We start from the raw sequence: 22,552 nt of genomic DNA, 5'->3' as shown, positions 1-22,552 counted from the left end.
ATAACTATGACTTATGAAAAATAAATCCGTCCGAGCTCGTGTTTTAAATCGAACAATATTCTCAGTGAACTTTGGATTTTCAATGGATTCAAGCTACATCTTTTCTTTCAATCTTTTTTATTACTTAAAATAAATAAATTTTTTTAAACTTGCAGTCCTGACAGCCAATGGAACAGGATAATGATTTTGGTGGGTGGACATGTCCTTTACGAAGTTGGTCTCTGTCTTCAATTTTGGGCATGTGAAGATGGTATTGAGTGACATCGATCACTCGAAGTTGGTCTCTGTCCTCATTCGACTCTAATACCCTCAACCTATATTTAGGGCAACATTGGCTTGCATTGAGCCAAGTTGGCCTACCATTCATTAATGGTTGCACCCTTTTGTGTTCATGGCATGTCTTTGTCAAAATAATTGATGCACTTGAATGATCGATGAAAATTCAAGGCGTAACACAACAAGTATATTGTCCGCTTTGAATCATGGACTCGCACGGATTTGTATTTTATGGGTCGTCGCCAAATGATTCTTAAACTCAAAAAACGCGTTGTTTGTGTGAGAAGTGTAATGACTTTACTTATATAATATTCGGTTGGATTATGACAATCAGATACGAGATATTAGTCTTTTGACAACCATACTCATGAGATATTTTGCATTAATTATTGTAACTTGCCCTAGATTTCAGCATCAGCAAATGTAAGAAAATCCATTGGCTCAATGGTGTCATAAAATGTTGAAAAGGATGTCTTGGTCCCATCGGACTTGCCCTCACATTAAGGCACATGCAAAAAACCAGTATATAGTTTTCTTCATTCAAAAATTATGTTCTGGTACAATGGGAGTCATGAATGCATGATTAAAGGACCAAAAATAACACAGTATTGAAGAGTCTATTGTGGGAAAAAAAAAACAATAATTTCAACTTTCAATAGCTTTTTTGAAATCAGGGGTTTGGGAGGGGGCAGGACTCGAACTCACGCCCTAATGGATGAGATCGATCTCTTTTTTGAAATCAGGGGTTTGGGGAGGGGGTAGAACTCAAACTCACACACTGATGGATGGGATCGGTCTCTTACATGCAACGTAATTGTCATTCAACCAAAGGCTCACGTGTTTCAACTTTCAATAGTTGTATTAATTATTAACCCTTTTTTTAAGAAGTAATTGTATTAACCTATTCTAGGCTTAAAGAAAAGCAAATATGAAATTTATTAATTGGGTCTTAAAATTGGGCCCACAGAGGCCCATTTAATGGAGTTGCTATAAGGGCTTTGGTTGCAATGACAAGGACCCGCTATCTGCCCAATAGCAACTATGGACTTTCTCAGTTTTCTATTGAAGCCCATGTGAAGGTCCACCTATTGGGCCGGGCTAGGTGTATGTAATTGGGCTAGGATCCGAGAGGCACAGTTGGGGCAAAATTTCAACCTAGTTCGAAGCTATAAAACACAAAAACCCTAAACCCCTTTACTATCCTTTCTTCTCCTCCTCTAGCCGATATACTCCAGCAGGACCAGCATAATCAAGGGAGCATTGTGTATTCGACTATTTTTCGATGGCTCTGTATCTGCTGTACGAGGCAGCGTCAGGGTATTCTCTATTTGTCGCCAACGGACTCGATGAAATTGGGCAAAACACAGAGGCTGTTCGGAACTCCGTTGTTGATCTTAATCGGTTTGGGAAGGTCGTCCAGCTCACAGCTTTTCACCCTTTCGATTCTGCTCTAGATGCACTCAATCAGTGCAACTCAGTATCTGAAGGTGACCAAGTTTAACCTTATTAATTAAAAGATTTTTTTTTTTTGCTATTTTCATCAATTTTTGCTACTGCTGTAATTTTTTTGGGGTTCATTTTGAGTTTTATTAGTATGAATAAGTTCTGGTGCTGTTGGGTCTTAAGGGAAAGTTTTGAAGTTTGCATGCAATTCTTTTTTTCTTGTTTGCTGAGAAAAGGATGTTTTAATAAATATGAATGCAGTATTGTTGGTGTTTTATGCTCATTATTATTTTGGGTTTGAAACAGTGAAGGAGCTAAGTACCGTCCTTGAAGTTCACTGTCAAAAGTTTTTAGGTTTGATGTTTGAAAAGAAGGTGTAAATTTGTGATTTTGTTATTCTAGTTGCTTGTATTTAAGCATAATAATTAAGGCCACTCGTCTAAAGGCTCAGTCTTCCTCTTAACTCTAGAGATGTGAGATCTTGCTATCCTTCCCATGTAGTTCATATTCATGAAGCAATTTCATATCAGTTTAACCGTTTAGTTTCAGCTTTCTGTGTCATTAGTTCTCCTTGAACTGGATTTTCTGGATGTGAATATATATTGTAGAATTGTACCTTTTGAATGTGTTGCATTATATTGGTTTGGTTTACAGAAGTTGAGAACTCAAAAGTACGATGAGTGAACCCTTGATCTGGAGAATACTTAATGGTTGAGATTAGGTTATTTTGTTCCCCATATCCTGCTCTGCATTTTTTTAGTTACTTGAGGTTATTTATTGGCTTAATGTAAGGAGACACGCTTCCTCACCAGGTTAACATATTTTTTCTCTTTTTGGCATGAAAATTCTAGCTAACTGCGAGTTCTAATTGTTTGGTTTGCAGGGCTTATGACCGATGAGTTGAGGAACTTTTTAGAGCTTAATCTCCCAAAAGTTAAGGAAGGTAAGAAGCCAAAGTTTAGCTTAGGACTTGCGGAGCCTAAAATTGGGTCACATATCTCTGAAGCGACTAAAATTCCTTGCCAAAGTAATGAGTTTGTTCTTGAGCTTCTTCGTGGGGTTCGGCTACATTTTGATAGGTTTCTCAAGGATCTGAAGGTTTGCATTTTCTTTAAGCAGATACTGTTTTCAATTTCCTTTCTTTCTGAAAGCTTTACGTTACCGAAGTTAAATTTGAAATTGCTTATTTCACCTGCTTCTGGGTAAATACTGTATAAAAGCGCATGTAAAACAGTAAAAGTTAGTGCCAAACTCAGCCCAACCGTTGTTTGCCTCTTAAATTGTAAGTGTTACTTGCGTGTTTCTTCACATATGGTTTGTCATTCTCTCTTACCTCTACCCTCTTTCATCTTGTATTCTACAGCCTGGAGATTTGGAGAAAGCCCAACTTGGTCTGGGTCACAGCTATAGCAGGGCCAAAGTGAAATTCAATGTGAATAGAGTCGATAATATGGTTATACAGGCTATCTTCCTGCTTGATACTCTTGATAAGGATATTAATTCCTTCTCCATGAGAGTCAGGTTTGTTATTGGCTTTCATTCCTGACCATACTCCTTTGGGAACCTTTTGGAATTAGCATCTTAGGCTATACGGCCCAGATTTGTTAAATGCGCATATAGTGGAGTTCAAATATGAAATCATATTCATTAAAGATTTATAACCCTTGCGTGGGTGTTTTTTTTTCTATATTCCGTTGAATAAAAAGAATTTGAAGTCTCCAATTTTGTATGGATGTTTTGGTGGTTGATCATCTCATATCCTGATGATGTTTTACTTGCTTGTTGTGTTCTGCAGAGAATGGTACTCTTGGCATTTTCCAGAATTAGTGAAGATAGTCAATGACAATTATCTCTATGCCAAAACTGCAAAATTTATTGAGGATAAGGCGAAGTTGTCTGAGGAAAAAATCCCTGAATTGACTGACATACTTGGAGATGAAGATAAAGCAAAGGAGGTTGTAGAAGCTGCCAAAGCATCAATGGGTGGGAGTCTGACTTCTATTTTTTTTATCAATGCCACATCAACGTCATCTCACATTTTCATCCACCTTTCCTGTCTCTCCCTACTGCAGGACAAGATTTATCTCCCATTGATTTGATCAATGTGCATCAATTCGCTCGACGGGTAATGGACCTTGCAGAATATAGGAAGAAGCTATATGATTATTTAGTTGCAAAAATGAATGACATAGCCCCAAATTTAGCCTCCTTGATTGGGGAAGTTGTTGGAGCTCGTTTGATTTCTCACGCTGGTAGCCTTACAAATTTGGCCAAGTGCCCTTCTTCCACCCTTCAGATCCTTGGCGCAGAGAAGGCACTTTTCAGGTGCTTGGTTCTTCCCTTTTGAGATTTGAATTTTACATTATTAGTAGTACATTGAGTTCTTTACACTTTCATGGATTATACTACTCATATTTGGCTTTGTAAATTCAGAATTCACCTTGTATTTGTTTGAAGTAGCTATTGTTTTAATAACTATTTAAAAATGGCATTTTCTTGTACTATATGTTATCTAATTTTTCATTCACATGGTTGTTCTGGTCTTCAGGGCATTGAAAACCCGAGGAAACACACCAAAGTATGGTTTGATCTTTCATTCGTCATTTATCGGCCGAGCATCTGCTAAGAACAAGGGTCGCATGGCTCGATATCTTGCAAACAAATGTTCTATTGCCTCTCGAATTGATTGTTTTTCAGGTTAGTTAACTATTTTCTGATTAAGGATTGTTTGTATGCTTTCTCTTATCCATGTAAAAGTATTATTTTCTTGTTGACCTCAACTTTTTATATGGACTTGTGCTGCAGAGAGCAGTTCTACTACGTTTGGCGAGAAACTTCGTGAGCAGGTTGAGGAGCGACTGGATTTCTATGACAAGGGAGTTGCACCTCGTAAAAACATTGATGTGATGAAAGCTGCTATTGAGATCCTTGAAAACCAAGGTGTGCTTAGAAGTAAAAATAATGGTGGTTTTTTTAATCCTTCCACATCTTCTTTTTAATATATTTTACTTGGAAAGGATATGTCAAGCCAGTGGTTTGTAGCCTTTAGGGATGAGCAGAGGGTGATAAAGCATATGGATGCATAGCCTCTGATTTAACTACCTTGGCTTTGATTAGAAATTTAAAATATCCCCTTCGCCATTGCATGGTAAATTTCCCTCATTGTGCTTTTTAATAAAATTTTACCATTCAGAAAAGGTTTAAGTTTCATGGAGAAGTGAGTTTTGCTGGCAATGTTGTATACTTTCTTTTGCTGTATTGTTTGCTTTATTGATTACTTATTTTTGCAATATGTAGATATGGAAACAGAAGAAGCACCAAAGAAGACGAGCAAGAAGAAGAAATCCAAGTCTGATGCTACCGAAAATGGTGAACTCATGGATGAGGATAAGCCAACTGGTGATGCTACTTCCGAGGATGAAAAATCAGTGAAGAAGAGTAAAAAGAAGGAGAAGCGAAGATTAGAGCAAGAGCAGACGGTTGAAGAAGCCAATGGTTCAAATGGGGTTGACGCTGAGCATGATGGAACAGCCGCTAAGAAGAAGAAAAAGAAGAAGAGTAAAAATGAAGATGGAGAGGGCTTGCGGACTGCCAGCAGCGCCATTAAAAAGAAAAAGAAGTCGTCCAAAGGTGAAGTTGATAATTGAGTCTTCGTGAACGCGCTAGCTAGCCTCTATGGCTTACTATATTTATATTGTCAAATGTTTTGAGAAATCTAGTTGTAGAATTGTTCCATTTCTGCTTTTTTGGTTGAGTATCTGAATGTTGAGATTAAGTATTTAAGAACTTGGCAAATATTAATCCTTCCATCTTTTATCGTCGGCACCGACGACGCGATTCTTCCCTTGTATTTGCAATGTGTACCTACCTGGTCCTCAGCTGACAAGGGAACATGGTGTCAATGGGGCAGCTGATTCTAAAATGAAGTTTTCAATAGGCCTTTGACTATATTGAAGCTTTTCTACCTGATGAATTTGATTCTTGCTTCCAATTCTTACAAAATGTATGTTTTGATGTTCTTGAGTTGATGCTGCAATGTTGCCATTTTTATCAATTTTGAGTTTTGATGTGGACGCGTTCATCAGTTGCAGGCAATGGTTTCTTGGAGAGAATTATATAGAGAATTAGAGCATGTCCAACCTTGGAAGCTACAAAAATGAAAAAAAAAATGTTACCTAAAAAAAAAGTTTTTACTCAATTTATGTAATCCATTGGACATGCACTTAAAGGAAGTTCCCTCGTAGTATATGTGGGTTAGGTGCATGTATACATACGTACTCAACATAGGCCTATGACGGCAACCGTCTATGTTGAGTGTGTCACAATTTTAACATTAAAAAAAATAATGATTTAACAATATTTTCTTTTAGTTTTTTCATGGCGGGTCTCTAGAAGTAGGGATGCAGTTTAAATATAGATAGTGGCCTAAAAAGTATTGTTTTTGTCTTCGGAGAAGTTGAATTTGACTTTAGATAGATTCGTGACGTCCATAATTCTAAACATATTAAGATATTTCTTATTTTGTATCAAGGCTCGCATAAATTTGTTTTTCAATGCCCAACGTCCTCGTTTAGACCCGAAAAATCAATGTTAATGGATTCTTCACTTCTCCTTTTATCTATTACCACTCCTTCCTCATTTTCTTTGATGTGGGATCTTATCAGGCTGCTTTCACCCGTCAAAGACTACATGAGTTGGGTTGGGCTTGCTTTAGAGGCTAGGTTTGAAGAATTGCGGCCCGGCTCAGATCAACAACATTATAAGGGCATAACAGTCATTTGAGGGGAGCAAACTCGGTGCGGCTCGACCCGGTCTAGAAGCCTTGGAAGATCCGAACTCCGAACCAAGCTGCCTACTTTACGCTTCGAATCTGTGCCTAAAAGCCTCTCCCTCTCTCCTGTGTCTGAGCTTTTGCTGTTTAAGATAGAGAGAGAGAGGGAGGGGGGGGGGGGGGGGAGCCAGAAACTAGAATGGCGAGCAGTTCATTGGATGATGTGCCCTCCGTTGATCTCATGTCGGAGCTCCTTCGCCGCATGAAGTGCTCCACAAAACTAGACAAGCGCCTCATTCTCATCGGTATTCTCAATTTGACTCACCAAAAATGCTTCCAACCCCCAATTCTTACCCCATTTTTACCCTCACCCATCTGGCATGTTGGATGTTTAGGGCCTACATTGTGTTCATAATCAATGGGTTGGATTGAGGGTTAGAATGGGGGACAATTTCTTGGGGTTTGTAGCATTGCTCTTTCACTCACTTACCTCTGTCTACATGCAGTATTATATCCAGATTTTGATACCTGTGTTGTTCTCTCTTTCGTTTGTGGAGTATTTTACTTTAATTGGAGTCGTTTACTGTTTGGTTGCTGTGAAAAACTGAGGTCAAGGAGAGGAAGATGAGTTGTTATATTCCTCTTGTTTCGACAAAATTGCTCTTGAGTTTCCGCTCTGCTTTCTATAGAAGAATTTTGGACTTGTCCACGGATTTGAGGCTTTTCTTTCATATGCATTAAACTGAGTCAGTGGAAGATTGTATCTGGTGAAACAAATTTGACTATGGGATTCGACAATAGGCCATTGTTTGAAGAGTTTCTTCCTGGAACAGTTTCTAATAAAATTGACTGATGAGATAATTTGATTGCAGAGATTTAGTGGCATAGAGGCAACTATTAAAACATCTAGGAAAGTATGAGTTAGGTAATTCGGAACATTGTGACAAGTCTAGAAACTCTTTTATACAGTTCACAACCAATTAAGAATTTTGATTAGGAGAGGAGTATAGAACAATTTCACGGCTCGGTGCCATGGCAACAATTTTCTCCTGCTGTACGCTTTTGTATGGCTCAGCTCTCTTTTTTGGACGGTTTCATTGTAATTGTTGTATCTTTATGATCGGCAGGTCCTGGCTCAGGAAAAGGAACCCAATCACCACTTATTAAGGATGAATACTGCTTGTGCCACTTAGCTACTGGTGATATGTTAAGGGCTGCTGTTACTGCCAAAACTCCCCTTGGAATCAAGGCTAAGGAGGCTATGGACAAGGTTAAATATTTATTGTAGTTTTTTTTTTTTTTTTTTTCCGGTCCTATCTTCTACATTTTCTTTATAGTTTCTTGTTATTTATTGGTGAAAAGGTTTGTTTTAATGAATTTTCAGGGAGAACTTGTCTCGGATGACTTGGTTGTTGGGATCATAGATGAAGCAATGAAGAAACCTTCATGCCAGAAAGGTTTCATTCTTGATGGATTTCCTAGGACTGTAACCCAAGCACAGAAGGTGTTGCTGTCATCAATTGTATCTTGAAAAATATATCATTATATATTCAGAAATGATGGTATTCTACTACTGACTATGTTGTTACCTTCGACGTGCAGCTTGATGAGATGGTTGAGAAGCAGGGAGTTAAGGTTGATAAGGTGCTCAATTTTGCAATTGATGACTCAATTTTGGAGGAGAGGATTACTGGTCGCTGGATCCACCCTTCTAGCGGTAGAACTTACCACACTAAATTTGCACCTCCGAAGGCATCTGGAGTTGATGATGTACGACTGCATGACTTATTCTGTTTTTGCTAAAGTTGGGTTTTCTATTGATTTTGGTTTTTCCCTTGAACATTGCATTCTTACATCCATTTATTGCTAATGTATAGTGAGATTTCATATGTAAATCATTTAGTTCAATGTCGTAGGTTTATTCTCTGAAGTACATTTGACCAAGAGAAAATATTCTTATGAGAATGTTTTTTGTGAATTGAACTTGATTGGCTCTTTCTTCTGAATGTAACTGGGGAACCTTTGGTTCAACGCAAAGATGATACTGCAGCTGTAATCAAATCTAGGTTGGAGGCATTTCACAAGCAAACCGAACCGGTACGCTTTCTGCTTTCCTTTTAAGAGGTTTCTAATTGAATTTTAAGCTGATCTGCCTCTCAGTAAAAAACAATTGAGTCTTGTTTGTGCCTGGATATTTCATTGAGGTTAAAGTTGAATTTGATATAGTTAAGCGCAGTACGTGCTGATGTAGGATGGCAAAAGGAATGCATTATCATATCTTTTGAAGCACTTAGCTAGGTTTATTGGCCTAGTGGGGTTATTTTGGGTGGAAAGGAAATGTTTTGTGCGTTTAGTAAGCTATTAACAAAGACATAGGAACAATTTATACCCTCTTTGAATCTTAAGGATTTATGTAAATTTTTTTGTCATCTACTAATTGTTAGCAGTAGCTATCTTAATGGTTTCATAAAATTCAATTCACGATGAATTGCACGTCTTTCCATGCAGTTGATATTAATATTGTGTAAATGTTTGATCGAAAACATATTTGTTTTGGTCATCTATACTTTTCTTTCGATTCTAAGAATTGGGTATTTTGTCTAAAAAAATGTAGGTCATTGATTATTATGCGAAGAAGGGCAATGTTGCTAATCTTCCTGCAGAGAAACCTCCGAAAGAGGTTACGACTGAGGTTCAGAAAGTGCTCTCCTCATGAGGGTGGGCCAATTCGACTTACTGAGGATTTGTTTTTCTTCATACAAGTACAAGATGTTCATGGATTGCTGTTTAAAATTAATTTATCAAAGACACTTTAAAACACACTGATCCTTTGGGTTTTCTTCCATTTTGGCCGGTAGGGTGGACGTCCCCGCCCTCTGTTATCAGGATTGAGGTTTAAACTGAGCTCTGGCGAATAAAAGGTCTATGGTTTTAGGCTTCTTTTATGAGATCTGTAGCTTTGACTTAGTCTCCCAGCAATACAGCATTACATCTGATTCGAATTCCCCAGTTTTGTTTATGCTGAGTTTTAGTTTAACTGTAGTTCAGGCAAGTGTTCTTCAACACACAGGTAACTGTTCGTAATGCTCCTAGTAGTGTATATTGAATAACTTATATTGGAGAATGCGATGCGAGTTCCGGTGGAGTATGGATAAGGGCTCCAATTTTTAGTTGCAATTTCCTCCTACTATTAACATTGTTAAATCATACTTTTAAAATGTTATAGAGCATTTTTGACGTTCATAATATTAGAATAAAAAACAAATTATAACCCTACATTTTTTTTCAAGTCCCTAAACTCTAAATCTTATACCCTAAACCCTAGATACTAAATTTTAACTCTTAAACTCTAATATGCCATTTAAAAAAAGAAAATAATTATGATTTAACATATTTTTAGAGGGAATTGTAGTTAAATCTAAAGCCGTCCAAGCTCGGATGGGTTGGTACGAAAGAAAACCATGGATTAAACATGAGTACCTCACTACCGTACAAGGTTTGTGGCCTCAAAGGCCCTCAATTAGATCGTCTCTACCCCGGTCATGTGGGTCACGTATAATTCAGGATAAACCTGGAGAAACCAAAACACAACTCCAAGCTAAATCAAACATAAATTAATACCCACAAACAGATTTTCAATTCGAAGAGACAAATTAAACTAGAGACAACACGAGCAATTAACCTCGCGAGTGAAATTTATTTAAACGTAACATGTTTTGAGGCTTTTGCACTTCAGTCATGTCTGGAATCAAAGCTACGGCAACAACTGTATGTATAGATTGTTGAGCATTGGACCTTCCAGAAGCAGAGAGATTATATATCCACTGTTATCACAGCATCAAGATGTGAGAACTCCTCAAAGAAGGCCTTGAAATGCTCATATGAATGTTTCACGTCATCAACAGCACACATTTCACGAATACTGTGCATTGACAATTGCGGGGCACCGACGTCGACGGTACGAATCCCCACACCACTGGCTAGGATTGGACCAATGGTTGAACCACAAGCCGAGTCGTTGCGGACTACAAAGTCCTGCATTTGTAGGGATGCAGAAGAAGGAACTGAAATTAATTTCACCTCTATAAGAATAATTATATTATCAGATACTAAGCGCCATAATTGCATAGAAAGATACATAATGTTAGCGGAAGTGTAAAACACTGACCTGAACAGGAAGGTTATGCTTCACAGCTATTTCTCTAAAAATGAAGGAGGTGACTGCATTGGTTGCGTAGCGCTGATTTGCATTGTGTTTGATGACCAGTCCTCCATGCAACTTGGGCTGATGATTTTCTTCATGCCTATCCTGAGATATAAACCCACATACTATATTTACTTGCCTGAATGAGCCACAGCATTTCAAGAAAGCATGGGTCTGCATACCGTATAATTTGGGTGCAGGGCATGTGCCATGTCAGCTGATACAACGAAACTCCTCTGGATTGCTTTTTGAAGCACCTGAAATAAAACAAAGCAAATATGCCTCAATAAATGCAAAATACTAGACAACTCTCTATCACTAAAATCATATGGCCACTCCTTCCTAAGCGTTTCCAAAAATTGTTCACGGTTGAATCACAGGTCAAACATGCAAGTCCCCGTTGAGATGGTAACCTTGACAGCTACAGAATACATCAAATTAAGAAATAGAAACAAATCCGCAGCATGGACAGAGAGGGTATGAACGAGGCAGGTGGTGTTTTTCATTCTCATTCAGACATTAACTTGTCTTTCTATGTCAGCATGGTGAAATAAGAAAATAATCAAATTGCCACCTCTCAGAAGCTAAAATTGCACATTGCAATGCATAAACTCATTCTCGGTTCACATAAAAGTGAACCGGACTAATTAACTAGCTCTTACAAGTCAGTGACTAACCTCAGCAAAAAAGTACATACTATGGCGAAATTTAGAGTATGAAAACAAAAAACCTGGATTTTCATATACTTCTGAGAATAACCTGTTCGTGACGCCACGAGCAATTTGAATTTCAAAACAATGACCTTTCAAGCAAAAGAAAAATCAGAAATGGACATGAAGCTATCACCACCTTAGAATCTGAGTTGAAGGAATTTGTGATTCTTGATAGAGCATCTAACAGGACAGGCGATCCAGCACCTTGTGCTGAATTGGATCCAACCTCCTCGTGATCAAACAAGGCCACCATTCTCACCCCACTTTCATCCTCCAGATTGCTCTCAGAAGATGTACTGTCTATCAGTGCCTGAAATTGAAATAGAACGTAGTAATAAAGAATCAGCTAATGTATCATTATACAAGAATACAAAATATAACCTTGTCCATTACACAAAAAAAAAAAACCAGAGAGGGCAATGGCAATGTCTATATATGCCAATAAAATACCATAGCTGGCAGTTTTGTAGCTGCCAATAGTATAGGATGCCATCACAATTTAATCAAGTAATTCAAAAACAAAAGCCATTGATATGGCATAGGTTCTCGTCACAGTCTTCAAATAGTTAAAGCCCAAAAAGCTGCTTCTTTCTTTTTCAATGACATTGAAAAATACGTTAATATCTCAAACTACTTTAAGTTCTTGAGCATTGGGTGTGTCCTAAAGACTAATTTCAGCCATCTCAAATCAAAATGCTTTTCAATAAGGTAAATAAAAATAAATTTACTAAGTGTAGCACCTGAACGTCAAAGATAACAAACTCCATGTTATTTAATTTACTACACATAAATGACTACTGTTGTAAAGTCAGAAATACTTGTAGAACCAGGTGGTACGACCCAAAATACACCAAAGGATTTTAGGGAGAAAAAAATAGTCAGAACATACTCTTAGATGTAAAGGTCAAACTCTAATATTGTGAACTTAATAAAATACCTCCAATGACTTCATGTCAAGCAAGACAAATGAAATACAGGACATGCAGACAATAAAGCACACAACTATTTTGATATGATATCACAGCCAAAAGAAACTTGTAAGCCCAAAATAGGAAAACCTCAAAGATTACAACTTCCAATGCACCCTTAATTGCAAGTTGACAAGAAGAAAAGCTTACAAATAAATCATACCTTCAGAGAGCAAAATGACATGCAAAGGTTATCAAGCCTTCCAGAAAAAACAAATTCTTTTGTAGCTCCACCTAAGGTACTTGGTTGAGTATCACATACTTGCAACTCAAAATCACATATATCATCTATTTGGCAACCCATCTGATCTGCAATTATCTAGACAAGAGAGACAGAGAGCTAATACCATCAGTATCCTCAAAAAATCTTAAATGACTTGGGCATTCATTTCTCTGGGTCATCGATACCCTCAACACTCGTGAAATGGAAGGAAAAGGACAGCTTCAACTTCAAAAGTAATTTACCTGTAGCAGAAGTGGATGATGCTTTGAGTTAGCTGCGGTACTTTCTTCAGACTTCTTTCCATCTCCACCTTCAACGGGACCATTTTCAGCAACTACTTTATTGAGTTCCGCCTGTTCAAGGCAGTTTATTAAATAAAGAAAGGCATATATGAAATACAAGTTCTGTCCCAAGGGAGAGGGATGAAAAGAAAAGGAAATCCATAATAATGATAATAGTCATATCAACAGCCAAAAAACTAGGTTCATGCCTTCATGGCATAATTATGATGCAACAAAGGTAACTTCTTGAATATAGGATTGTTAAATTCAAGTTTAATATTGGAGCCAGGAACATTCAGATAAATTCGAAAAGCCTTGGGTACTTTGTCATCACAGTGTGGTCTCTAAAAGAGGTTATAATCTCTTAGCTGCCCACCAGCATTAACTTGTACATGGGGTTCACACGTGATAAACCTCCAAATAAATCTAGTCATTAGATCATCAAGATTGATGAATGACTAGACTTAGGTACTAACGATTAGATGTACTCTTTCTGAAAAGGATGCAGAATCTGTAAGACATCTATCGTTGCACTGATATGAACTCAGAAAATTAGTAACAAGCTCATGGGGAACCTTATGGGTATCACTTGGGTGATAGCGACAAACTCTCTTCAGAATTAATTACTTGGGTATGTTGTCTAAGGCAGAGTTCAGGGGAGGATCTTGCAAAGTATTTTTATTATTACTCGCTGGTTAATTTGGCTGGAGAGAGAAAACAGATTCTCGCTGATAAAGAAGCTGTGATTGAACCATTTATTGCTTGAGGAAGGCGATTTCAAAAGTGTGCACATAAGTCAGGTCTTAGATGGAACCAATGAAAATGAGCTAAAAGCCAGGAAAGTATATTGCAGGTCAAATGAGCAAGTACAGCTGACAGGCTCAATGCCTTAGCTGGAATGCTGGACAATTTGGAACGAAAAATAGTAGAGGTTTTAAATGGGATCGAAACTAGCTAAATTCTTGTCATGGATAACAGGTTTACCAGATATTTGGTATTCCATCCACCGAACATATTCTGAAAATATTGTCAAATTCTAAACTTACATCCACTTATTCTGCTATCAATAGTCATTAGTTGGAATCTTCAGGACTATCATTTCATGCGTCAAGCAAAAATAAATTCATGTTTTTGCCCCAACAATATTCTGGAAATGGAAATTGTGCCCATTACAGATTAAAAGAAAAGCCAACCATACCTTGATCGATGTCGCCAAAACGGGAACAAGATGACTTTGTGTGTTCACCTTGAATCCGTCATTGTTAACATTTCTGTTAAATCCATAAACAACGACAATAGATATAATTAAGAATTGCATGCTTGGTCCACTCAAGTAAATCAACCGATAAAACAAGTTAAATCACTCAGCAAGAGAACCTGTCTAAGTGAATTGCAAGTGTAGGGATTCGCATTATGGGCTCTTTAATTCTAACTAGTCGATGAGAGTAGGCTACAGAACCATCTTTTTCTTCCTTGATTATCACTCGACCAGCAACTGTCAAGTCACGATCAAACCATGTATGCCACAAACCACCTCCATATGTTTGAACACCAACCTCCAAAAACCCGCCTTTGGTTACCTGGCCAACCAATCCATATTCAACCAGCTTGTATATTAATTAATTTCCTCAAGAAGCATATTGATATTGCAAGTAACTATTGTTGGGAGATCCAGTGGAGTAAATGACATTGAATGCAGGAGTACCTTGGAGACAGGCTTCAAATTTAGGCTAGGACTATCAGTATGAGCACCAACTATATGGAATCCATTTCCAGCGACAAATCTAAGCACACATTTCAAAATGTCAGCAATAAAAGACACTAAAAAGTACCAAAATAAAAAAATCAAATACAATATCCCAACTGATTTGCTTCCAGCTTGAAACTATGCAACCACTTCTTCAGAAAACAACACAAATTAAAGTTGAAATTTTCTCACTATTAGTTTCACTAAGCTTCAGAGAATCAATATTCTACATATATTCCCCAACTCATCAAGAATGAAAATTCATAGAAATTCATATAATAATTATGATTAACACAACATATTCAATGACAATAAACTAAGAGAATGAAAAAAAAGAAGAAAAAAGACCCAACATATATAGCTGTAAGCCTATAACATTAACACAACGGAAAAAGAAGAAGCAAAATCATACTTTTTACCAATTGCGAATGCAACAATAGTAGAGTGATTCCGAGTGAAGAAATATCTCTTGCCGACTTCCAATTTCCAATCCTCTCTCTCCGAAACCTGTTCGTACCCTGCCTGGCATAAACGTCTCTTCGCCTCATCTACAAGGACATCGATAAGTCAATCGCAAAATCGATAATGCTTGTATACGCATATGCTGCAGCATTTGCACACAAAATCAACTCTCATGAAGCGCGAATAGCATAAATTAGAGGATTTGCGAGGTTACCAACAGCGTGAAAAGCAGTGGGACTAGCGTTCAAGAAGTCGATCAAATCAGAAGCAACGGAACTCCCTTCGCACTTCGCTGCCATGGCCTTTGCTTTGATTTAGTTTCTTCGAGTTAAGGGCTCTGCTTTATATGACAAACGAACAAGTGAAGAGCGAAGACTGACGATGAAGACTGATTCTGATTCCAGCGTCGGCGTTAGGTTTAAGGTGCACAGATCGTATTCGTCTCGAATCGAACATATGGCTTTGGGCCCTGGCCCATCTCGGGTCCATTCTCCATTCAGAGGATATTTTGGCCCGGCAAAACCTAACGAACACTAATAGAAATTGTAACTGAATAACGGCTAATCTTTAATGCGCGCATTTCGTGACCAAAACGCCCTCCTTCTTTCGCTCAATAGCTTTAACTGATTGAGGGTATTTTAGACTTTTAAGTCAACCGCCATAACCAAAACTCACTGCTCGGTTATAAACCCCGAAAGCAGGACCCTGTTTGGATAACATTTCTTGATTCTCATCAAAATTTCACTCCTTTTTTCTCTACCAAACTTGATTCATCACTCACCAGAAGACTCACCAAATCAAAGAAGAACAAAAAACCCAGAAACCAGAAGTGTTAATTTCTTGTTGCAGGAAACAAGCAAGCTTTCATGGCAAGATCGAGGAACATCAAGAACCCCTTCAGTACATTGACTCCATCATCACCAACCTTTAGTTTCTACTCGGACTCTCCATTGGTTTCCCTTATCTTCTCCCCCAAGAAGAGTCCAAGACTCCATAGCAGCCCAAGACTCCATACCATCACTCTCTCATCCCTCTCTCTCTTCTTTCTCTCCCTCCTTGTTTCCTTCACTTTCTTGGGAATTTTCGTTCTCACGTTAATACCCAACTCTCAAGATTCAGTTCCGTGTTCTCTCATTCCTCCATCATCACCATTATCTGTGTCATATTCCCAATCTCATTTCGTTCAAGCTTCCCTTTCTTCAATCTTTTCAAACAAGGAGGCTGAAGCAGGGCTGGCACAGAGTATTATGTTGCCACTGCCGGCTCGTGAAGTGTCCCGGAATGTGTCGGAGGAGGAGAGGGAATTTTGGCAGCAGCCAAATGGAGAAGAGTACAGACCTTGCTTAGGTTTCAGTCTCGACTATCGGAGAGAGTCTGCCCGGATTTCGAAGGAGAAGAGGAGGTTCTTGGTTGTTGTGGCTTCAGGGGGACTGAACCAACAGAGGAATCAGATTGTTGATGCTGTTGTAATTGCAAGAATTCTTGAAGCAGCCTTGGTTGTGCCTGTTTTGCAGGTTAATCTGATTTGGGGTGATGAGAGGTAAACAAACAATGCCAGTATTTCTTGATCTCTATGGATAAATTTGCTTTTTTTACTATGACTGTGGCATGATTAAACCATGAATTCATCACATCTATCTTAATATTCTTGAGATTTATGCAATGTGTGAGCTGGGATTACTCTGCAATCTGCACTATTGTGGCTTGAGACTTTCTGGTCCCTAAACACAAAAGTCATTTGAATTTGCAGTGAATTTGGAGAAATTTTTGATGTTGAACAGTTCAAGAGGACTTTACAAGCCGATGTAAGAGTTGTGTCGTCTCTCCCATCGACACATTTGATGTCAAGACAGTCCATTGAAAACCAGATTCCTTACGACGTTTCACCACTTTGGATCCGTACCAAATTCTTCAGACAAGTAATGATAAAACATGAGCTCCGTATCAATTCTCATTTGCGCTATCGAATGCTGTCTCATCTACTGCATTTCCTGTTACCTAATAATCAGTCTCTTTGCAATTGTATAAAATGTGGATAACTTAAGGTCTGATCTCACCTTTCAATGGTGGTGGATGCAGCTGAGTGAAGAAGGGCTTCTTGTACTAAAAGGTTTAGATTCTAAGCTCTCAAAGAATCTCCCTCATGATCTGCAAAAGCTTCGATGCAAGGTCAAATCAGGAAACTAGCTAGATAACTGTCAACTTTTTGTCGGTGATCAGCATCGTAGCTACAATTGTATTTAGGCGATCTGACCTTAATTTCCTTCTGTGCATTGTAGGTAGCATTCCACGCATTAAGATTCGCATCACCAATCCGGGAGCTTGGTTATCGTCTTGCTAGGAGGATGTGGATTGAAGGCCCGTACATTGCTCTCCATCTCCGGCTAGAGAAGGATGTGTGGGTCAGAACCGGATGTCTCACTGGTTTAGGCCCTGAGTATGACAAAATCATCACCAAGACTCGAGAGTCTCAACCGCAATACCTCACTGGAAGGCTAAATATGACCCACGCTCAGCGACGACTTGCTGGTCTATGTCCCCTCAATGCATTAGAAATGGCCAGGTTTTTAAAGGCTTTAGGGGCTCCGAGGAGTGCTCGAGTGTATATTGCAGGAGGAGAGCCATTTGGAGGCAGTAAAGCTATGCAACCCCTTGTTGCAGACTTTCCAAACTTAGTGACGAAGGAGATGTTAGCGCGAGAGGGAGAACTCTCACCGTTCACCAAGAAGGCCTCGGTCCTGGCTGCCATTGACTACATTGTCTCACTGAGCAGCGACGTGTTTATACCATCTCATGGAGGAAACATGGGGCGAGCATTGCAGGGACACCGCGCATATGTGGGTCATAGGAAATACATCAAGCCAAACAAGCGATTTATGATTCCTTTCTTCGAGGACTCCTCTCTTTCCGATGCAGAATTCGGAAGAATCGTTCGGAAGCTGCACCGGAAAACTCAAGGACAGCCCTTTCCGACGAATAACAAGAGAGACCAAGATGTAACAGCAAACCCAGTTCCTGAATGTATGTGTAAACACAAGACAGGTATTTTTTAACAAATCCAATGAGCAATTCTTTTTGCCATGCATTTTTTGCAACAAATTTAAAACATATTTCACTAGGGTCAATTTGGTGAATTGTCAGGAGTTCTCGAGTTGGAACGTTTCAAGTTCATTACTCAGAGGTTTTTTTGTTTTGATACAATTTGGACATTCGAGCAGATTTGGTGAATCTTGGACAGTCAACGGTCCTACATGGCACGTTGACAGTCAACTCCATCTGTATTATTTACCTATGTGGCATTAAATATAATAAATAAAAAAGATAAATAATAATTTTTTTCCACATGGCACATCCACATAGATAAACCTATTATAATGGTTATATTCATCCCAAAAGTATTAAAAATGTTCCAAAAAGGACATTGTAAGAACTATTGACTGCCTAGAATTCACCAAATCTGTTCGAGTGTCCAAATTGTATCAAAAAAATCTTTGAGTAACCAATTTGGAACGTTTAATCTTTGAATGACCAAAGTGAAACTTGGAGTAACTTTCAATGACAAAAAATTGACTTAACCCGTTAATATTCCTATGATCATACGCTGGGCTATAAGTTACTTACCTTGTTGTCAGATGAGAAATTTTGTATATATATATGTCTGGTGACTCAAGTTTAGGCATCCATATTCAAAATATGAAAAATTCTATTTATAGTGCGTCATCCATCTAACACCATTAATTTTGTTTAAGTGTAAAACCACACATGATGATACTCGCACGTAAATAAAATGTGGGATCCCGCATATGAGTCTTTCCTCTTCAAATGCCTAAGGTGGATGACTATTGTGAAACCATTTTATCAAACGAATCTTCAAAATTTAATCCGCCCCACAAAATCACCATCACCATCACCATCGTCATCGTCATCGTCATCATCATTTTTTTTGACGCAGCAAGAGTTTTACCAAACTAGCAACGTTCGCGCGTTTTTAAAATTTGTCGAGAGTCTTTACGCTGTAATTAGGACCACACTTATTTCGATAGACGCAATTTCTTCATCGATGGGATCTAGACACGTGTAATAAAGCAGTCAGTAAACCAAAGTTCTCTCATCAGCGAAAAGTAGGCTGGCAGAGATCGAAAATCATTTAAACGGTCCAAACCTTCACAGTTCTGAGTCTTCTGACCTCTCTTTCCAACCCACTCAGTGTCGCCGTCGCCGATCAGCTATAGCTTCTCCGGCGAGGTCCAAGGTAAAAATCCGATCCTTATATATACACGCGCGACAGTACATATAAGCCTACTCCATCTTGTTATGCTATCCTCGTTTGGTATATGTTGTTTTACATTACAAATCTGTCTTCAAGTGAATGAGATAATTTGTAGTAAAATCGGAGATACATGAATGAGATAATTCCGTGTCTGATTCATGGCATATGATGGACAGAGTTGCGAGCGATTTTTCTTTTTCTTTTTCATTTTAAAAACATTGCAGCTCTTCTTGCTTTGGATTAGATGTTTTTGTGAAATCAAGAAAATATGCATAGAAATTAATTGCGAGTAGTTTGCGTCTAGATCAATTGCTTCTCCCTTTGTTTTCGCTGTGAGTGAGCTCATTCCTTGTGTGAGGTGTTTTTTGGTTTCATAAATTTGGGAAACTGATTTTATTTACTATTTTCGTTTTCATACTTAATGTCCGTGTTGTAAGTTTTGATTTTTTTTCCTCCCTTTTGAGGGGAGTTCTGGTCTGGTATAACTTGAGGATTTCTTTTTCCTTTCTGAAGAACTTCCCTATGATTGTTAGAAATTCTACTCTTCATCATTTATCTACAAGTAGCCATGAATTTACCATTCGATTGGCCTCATAGAGTTGTTGAACATTAAATATCAGCATTGAGGGGCTAATAGTGTGAAGAATTTTTTTAAGTTGAAGAAACAAATTGTTCATAGTTTTAGGTGGTTGCTGAAATTGGTTGAAAATGTACAAATTGGTTGATTATGGATTAACTAGGCTTAGAGTCATTATTCGATCTGCCCCCCCACTCCTCCTCTCCTAAGTCAGAGCGAACAAGTTGCATTTGAAGTTTGTTTTATCTGATATTTTAGCTTCACAACTGACCTGGAAATTTTTGAGCAATAAAGTTATTTTCCTGATGTGGATGTACAACATATTTATTCTATCTTGTATCATCTGACTTTTGGGCTAATATTGCAGAGGTATTCAAGACACAGATAATATATGGCATCTTTCCGAGCGTTCTTGAACAGTCCTGTTGGTCCAAAGACAACTCATTTTTGGGGGCCTGTTGCAAACTGGGGATTTGTTATTGCTGTATGCCTTACTAGCATTAGCTTCAAGATTTTGAAATATAGTGTTAGTTTATAGGGTTGTCATTTTGTGCTAACTCTTCAAGGCTTTTAAATAGCATCTTCTTGACTAACTAAAATTTGATCAATGTGACAGGGTCTGGTGGACATGCAGAAACCGCCAGAAATGATTTCTGGCAACATGACAGGAGGTTAAAAATTTTTGTCGCCAGAGAATAGAATTTCTCAGACATTCATGATTCAACTAATGGTTATGGTTCTAACTTTGCTTTCAATGTGGCTTCTGCAGTAATGTGCGTTTACTCGGGGTTGTTCATGAGGTTTGCATGGATGGTACAGCCTCGTAACTATCTACTTCTGGCATGCCATGCTTCAAATGAGACTGTGCAGCTCTGTCAACTCTCGCGTTGGGCAAGGGCTCAGGGGTAAGAACATCGGATATTACCTTTGTTTTACTTGTTATCTTTTGCATTCTGTTGTTTTTTCCGATCTTATTTCTTCCAGCTATTTGGTTCCCTCTTTACATGTTTTGGAAGATTGTGTGCTCTCCTCCCTTGTTCTGCTGCACCTTGAAATGATTTTTGATATTAAAATTTCTTAGAAGTTTTTGTCAAGTTTGTAAAACAATGTTCACTTCAGAAAGAGTCCTGACATGCCTGTCGTCCATTAGCATTCTTAAGGAATAGAGGAGTTCATTTGAATCAAAAATGATCTGGAAATGGAAGAAAATGACTGTAGTATTTAGAGTTTATCTTGCTACCCCACCCCTCTCAGAAGTTAAGCATATCTATTTTAACCCATACTTCTATTTATCAAATAAATGTAGGTAATCTATTTAAGTTAAATGGATTATGAAACATTTTAGGCTACATTCTTGTTCCTAGTTCCTACCCACATGTCACTCTTATACTTGGGCCTTGAAGGTAATTCCTTCTAGTTCTAGTCTTCCTATTATGTGTGAGTATGTCTGTTTGCATGTGCCAATATATTTCCTATTATGCGTATATTTCTCCCTTAATTTTATGTTAACAAGAAGGTTCCGCTATCTTCTTCCTTGGACCACTTGTTAGTTTTGTTACATATTCTTGCCTCATGTGACTTTGGAAGTTGTTCGTGGCTTGCTTTGTTGAGCTGTCTTCCCTGCCTCTACTTTCTGTTGGTTGGATTTTTGAGAGGGGAAATTATTGGATGTGGGTTTTGGTGATTAGTTTTCGAGATTATTGATCTGGGTTTATATGCTAAATGGTACATACTTGGGGTGAAGTGTTTGCATAGATCCCACTCGTACAGATCCATTGGCATTACATATATTTATTTTTTCAAAATACTTTCTAACATTTAAGGAATTTACAACTTTGCAGTAATTTCTTCATTTTGGTGATTTAAATTTGTCAACACAAAATAGCCCATATAAAAGTTTTTTTTTTGACTATTTTTTATAGCGTGTAGTCCTGCATGTAGGAACACATACTACCTGATTTAACTAGAGTATGCATTTCATTATGACAGCTACTTGTCAGAGAAGAAAGAAGAAGCCTCACCGCAGTAACTTATTATGACGTCTTTCTTTCTCTATTCATGGTTTTGGTTTGAATTTGTGAAGAAATTGCTGCACTTTTCTGTACAAGACTCAAGACTTCTGTGAAATGTATATTTGATTCTGGTGCAACTGTTAGCACAAACTACATGGAGTGCTTTTAAGTACATCTTGCATCTTTGGGGCCTGTTAGTAGGTTAGGTATTTCCAACCTGCGAACCTATATAAGTATATCTTGCATTTATTTTCGGTCTTTGGCTCCGCTTAAATTCTCGAGTAATTGGATTATCCCCTCCTCGGGCACCAACGCAGTTGCAGGGTAGTGTGACTTGTGGAAGATGTATCTACTTTTACATGTTACCTTGTTTCTCTAGAAAACTTTATTAGTGATTCATTATTGAGACTCAGACCATAGTGCCCCGCCCCACCCATTATAACCCACAGATCCCTGCCCCACCCTGCATGCAGATTGAGATTCTTTGCCTCGTCCCCACCTAGCACAAGCCTTGGATCGGGAAAAATCCACGTGGGTCGGGACAGGCACAAATTGTCATCCCTAGTTTTTATTACTAATTTACCTTGTTTCATTACCATTTTCTT

General features: G+C 38.2%; 5 protein-coding genes across 6 annotated transcripts; 4 read left to right on the top strand and 1 right to left on the bottom strand.

The window, feature by feature from the left end:
- The first annotated feature begins 1,458 nt into the window (after positions 1–1,458).
- Positions 1,459–5,688, top strand: LOC119986112 (nucleolar protein 56-like). Of its 2 annotated transcripts, XM_038830663.1 has the most exons (9): positions 1,625–1,763; positions 2,374–2,479; positions 2,603–2,817; positions 3,083–3,240; positions 3,515–3,702; positions 3,792–4,044; positions 4,268–4,416; positions 4,525–4,659; positions 5,017–5,688. In XM_038830663.1, the coding sequence occupies exons 3-9, from the start codon at positions 2,608–2,610 to the stop codon at positions 5,364–5,366; spliced, it is 1,443 nt and encodes a 480-aa protein (XP_038686591.1). In that variant the 5' UTR covers positions 1,625–1,763; positions 2,374–2,479; positions 2,603–2,607; the 3' UTR covers positions 5,367–5,688. The 2 variants fall into 2 exon arrangements, with proteins under 2 accessions (XP_038686590.1, XP_038686591.1); XM_038830662.1 differs by lacking the exon at positions 2,374–2,479 and having other exon boundaries at positions 1,459–1,763.
- An 895-nt stretch (positions 5,689–6,583) lies between these two features.
- On the top strand, positions 6,584–9,492 carry LOC119985952 (adenylate kinase 4-like). The gene is made up of 6 exons (XM_038830446.1): positions 6,584–6,795; positions 7,618–7,760; positions 7,875–7,994; positions 8,093–8,260; positions 8,498–8,587; positions 9,105–9,492. Exons 1-6 carry the CDS (start codon positions 6,690–6,692, stop codon positions 9,204–9,206), a joined length of 729 nt encoding a protein of 242 aa, XP_038686374.1. The 5' UTR covers positions 6,584–6,689; the 3' UTR covers positions 9,207–9,492.
- Positions 9,493–10,082: 590 nt separating this feature from the next.
- On the bottom strand, positions 10,083–15,517 carry LOC119984968 (probable aspartyl aminopeptidase). Its single transcript, XM_038829101.1, has 11 exons — positions 15,303–15,517; positions 15,039–15,174; positions 14,585–14,663; positions 14,257–14,459; positions 14,078–14,150; positions 12,841–12,951; positions 12,539–12,694; positions 11,544–11,717; positions 10,877–10,951; positions 10,659–10,799; positions 10,083–10,525 (listed from the first exon to the last, which is right to left on the bottom strand). Exons 1-11 carry the CDS (start codon positions 15,385–15,387, stop codon positions 10,304–10,306), a joined length of 1,455 nt encoding a protein of 484 aa, XP_038685029.1. The 5' UTR covers positions 15,388–15,517; the 3' UTR covers positions 10,083–10,303.
- A 437-nt stretch (positions 15,518–15,954) lies between these two features.
- On the top strand, positions 15,955–20,323 carry LOC119985578 (O-fucosyltransferase 37). Its single transcript, XM_038829868.1, has 6 exons — positions 15,955–16,628; positions 16,839–17,007; positions 17,168–17,257; positions 17,368–18,130; positions 19,204–19,340; positions 20,303–20,323. Exons 1-6 carry the CDS (start codon positions 15,955–15,957, stop codon positions 20,321–20,323), a joined length of 1,854 nt encoding a protein of 617 aa, XP_038685796.1.
- LOC119985282 (mitochondrial pyruvate carrier 1-like) lies at positions 19,190–22,207 on the top strand. The gene is made up of 5 exons (XM_038829534.1): positions 19,190–19,340; positions 20,303–20,419; positions 20,552–20,606; positions 20,705–20,840; positions 21,925–22,207. Exons 2-5 carry the CDS (start codon positions 20,327–20,329, stop codon positions 21,962–21,964), a joined length of 324 nt encoding a protein of 107 aa, XP_038685462.1. The 5' UTR covers positions 19,190–19,340; positions 20,303–20,326; the 3' UTR covers positions 21,965–22,207.
- The last annotated feature ends 345 nt before the right edge of the window (positions 22,208–22,552 follow it).

Source organism: Tripterygium wilfordii, chromosome 19 (genome assembly GCF_013401445.1).
Source record: "Tripterygium wilfordii isolate XIE 37 chromosome 19, ASM1340144v1, whole genome shotgun sequence".
In the NCBI taxonomy this organism is placed as follows: Eukaryota; Viridiplantae; Streptophyta; class Magnoliopsida; order Celastrales; family Celastraceae; genus Tripterygium; species Tripterygium wilfordii.
This window is presented reverse-complemented; position numbering and strand designations above follow the sequence as displayed.

Bases quoted from the DNA above. Each gene is read 5' to 3' on its own strand.
- LOC119986112 (XM_038830662.1), top strand. From the start codon at position 1,559: ATGGCTCTGTATCTGCTGTACGAGGCAGCGTCAGGGTATTCTCTATTT. The intron at 1,764-2,602 runs GTGACCAAGTTT...TTTGGTTTGCAG, and splicing joins GTGCAACTCAGTATCTGAAG to GGCTTATGACCGATGAGTTG. The intron at 4,417-4,524 runs GTTAGTTAACTA...CTTGTGCTGCAG, and splicing joins TCGAATTGATTGTTTTTCAG to AGAGCAGTTCTACTACGTTT.
- LOC119985952 (XM_038830446.1), top strand. From the start codon at position 6,690: ATGGCGAGCAGTTCATTGGATGATGTGCCCTCCGTTGATCTCATGTCG. The intron at 7,995-8,092 runs GTGTTGCTGTCA...TTCGACGTGCAG, and splicing joins CTGTAACCCAAGCACAGAAG to CTTGATGAGATGGTTGAGAA. The intron at 8,261-8,497 runs GTACGACTGCAT...TTTCTTCTGAAT, and splicing joins AGGCATCTGGAGTTGATGAT to GTAACTGGGGAACCTTTGGT.
- LOC119984968 (XM_038829101.1), bottom strand. From the start codon at position 15,387: ATGGCAGCGAAGTGCGAAGGGAGTTCCGTTGCTTCTGATTTGATCGAC. The intron at 12,952-14,077 runs GTATGGTTGGCT...TGCCTTGAACAG, and splicing joins TTTTGGCGACATCGATCAAG to GCGGAACTCAATAAAGTAGT. The intron at 10,800-10,876 runs GTATGCAGACCC...TTTATATCTCAG, and splicing joins CCCTGCACCCAAATTATACG to GATAGGCATGAAGAAAATCA.
- LOC119985578 (XM_038829868.1), top strand. From the start codon at position 15,955: ATGGCAAGATCGAGGAACATCAAGAACCCCTTCAGTACATTGACTCCA. The intron at 16,629-16,838 runs GTAAACAAACAA...TTGAATTTGCAG, and splicing joins CTGATTTGGGGTGATGAGAG to TGAATTTGGAGAAATTTTTG. The intron at 17,008-17,167 runs GTAATGATAAAA...TGGTGGATGCAG, and splicing joins GTACCAAATTCTTCAGACAA to CTGAGTGAAGAAGGGCTTCT.
- LOC119985282 (XM_038829534.1), top strand. From the start codon at position 20,327: ATGGCATCTTTCCGAGCGTTCTTGAACAGTCCTGTTGGTCCAAAGACA. The intron at 20,607-20,704 runs GTTAAAAATTTT...TGGCTTCTGCAG, and splicing joins TTCTGGCAACATGACAGGAG to TAATGTGCGTTTACTCGGGG. The intron at 20,841-21,924 runs GTAAGAACATCG...TCATTATGACAG, and splicing joins CGTTGGGCAAGGGCTCAGGG to CTACTTGTCAGAGAAGAAAG.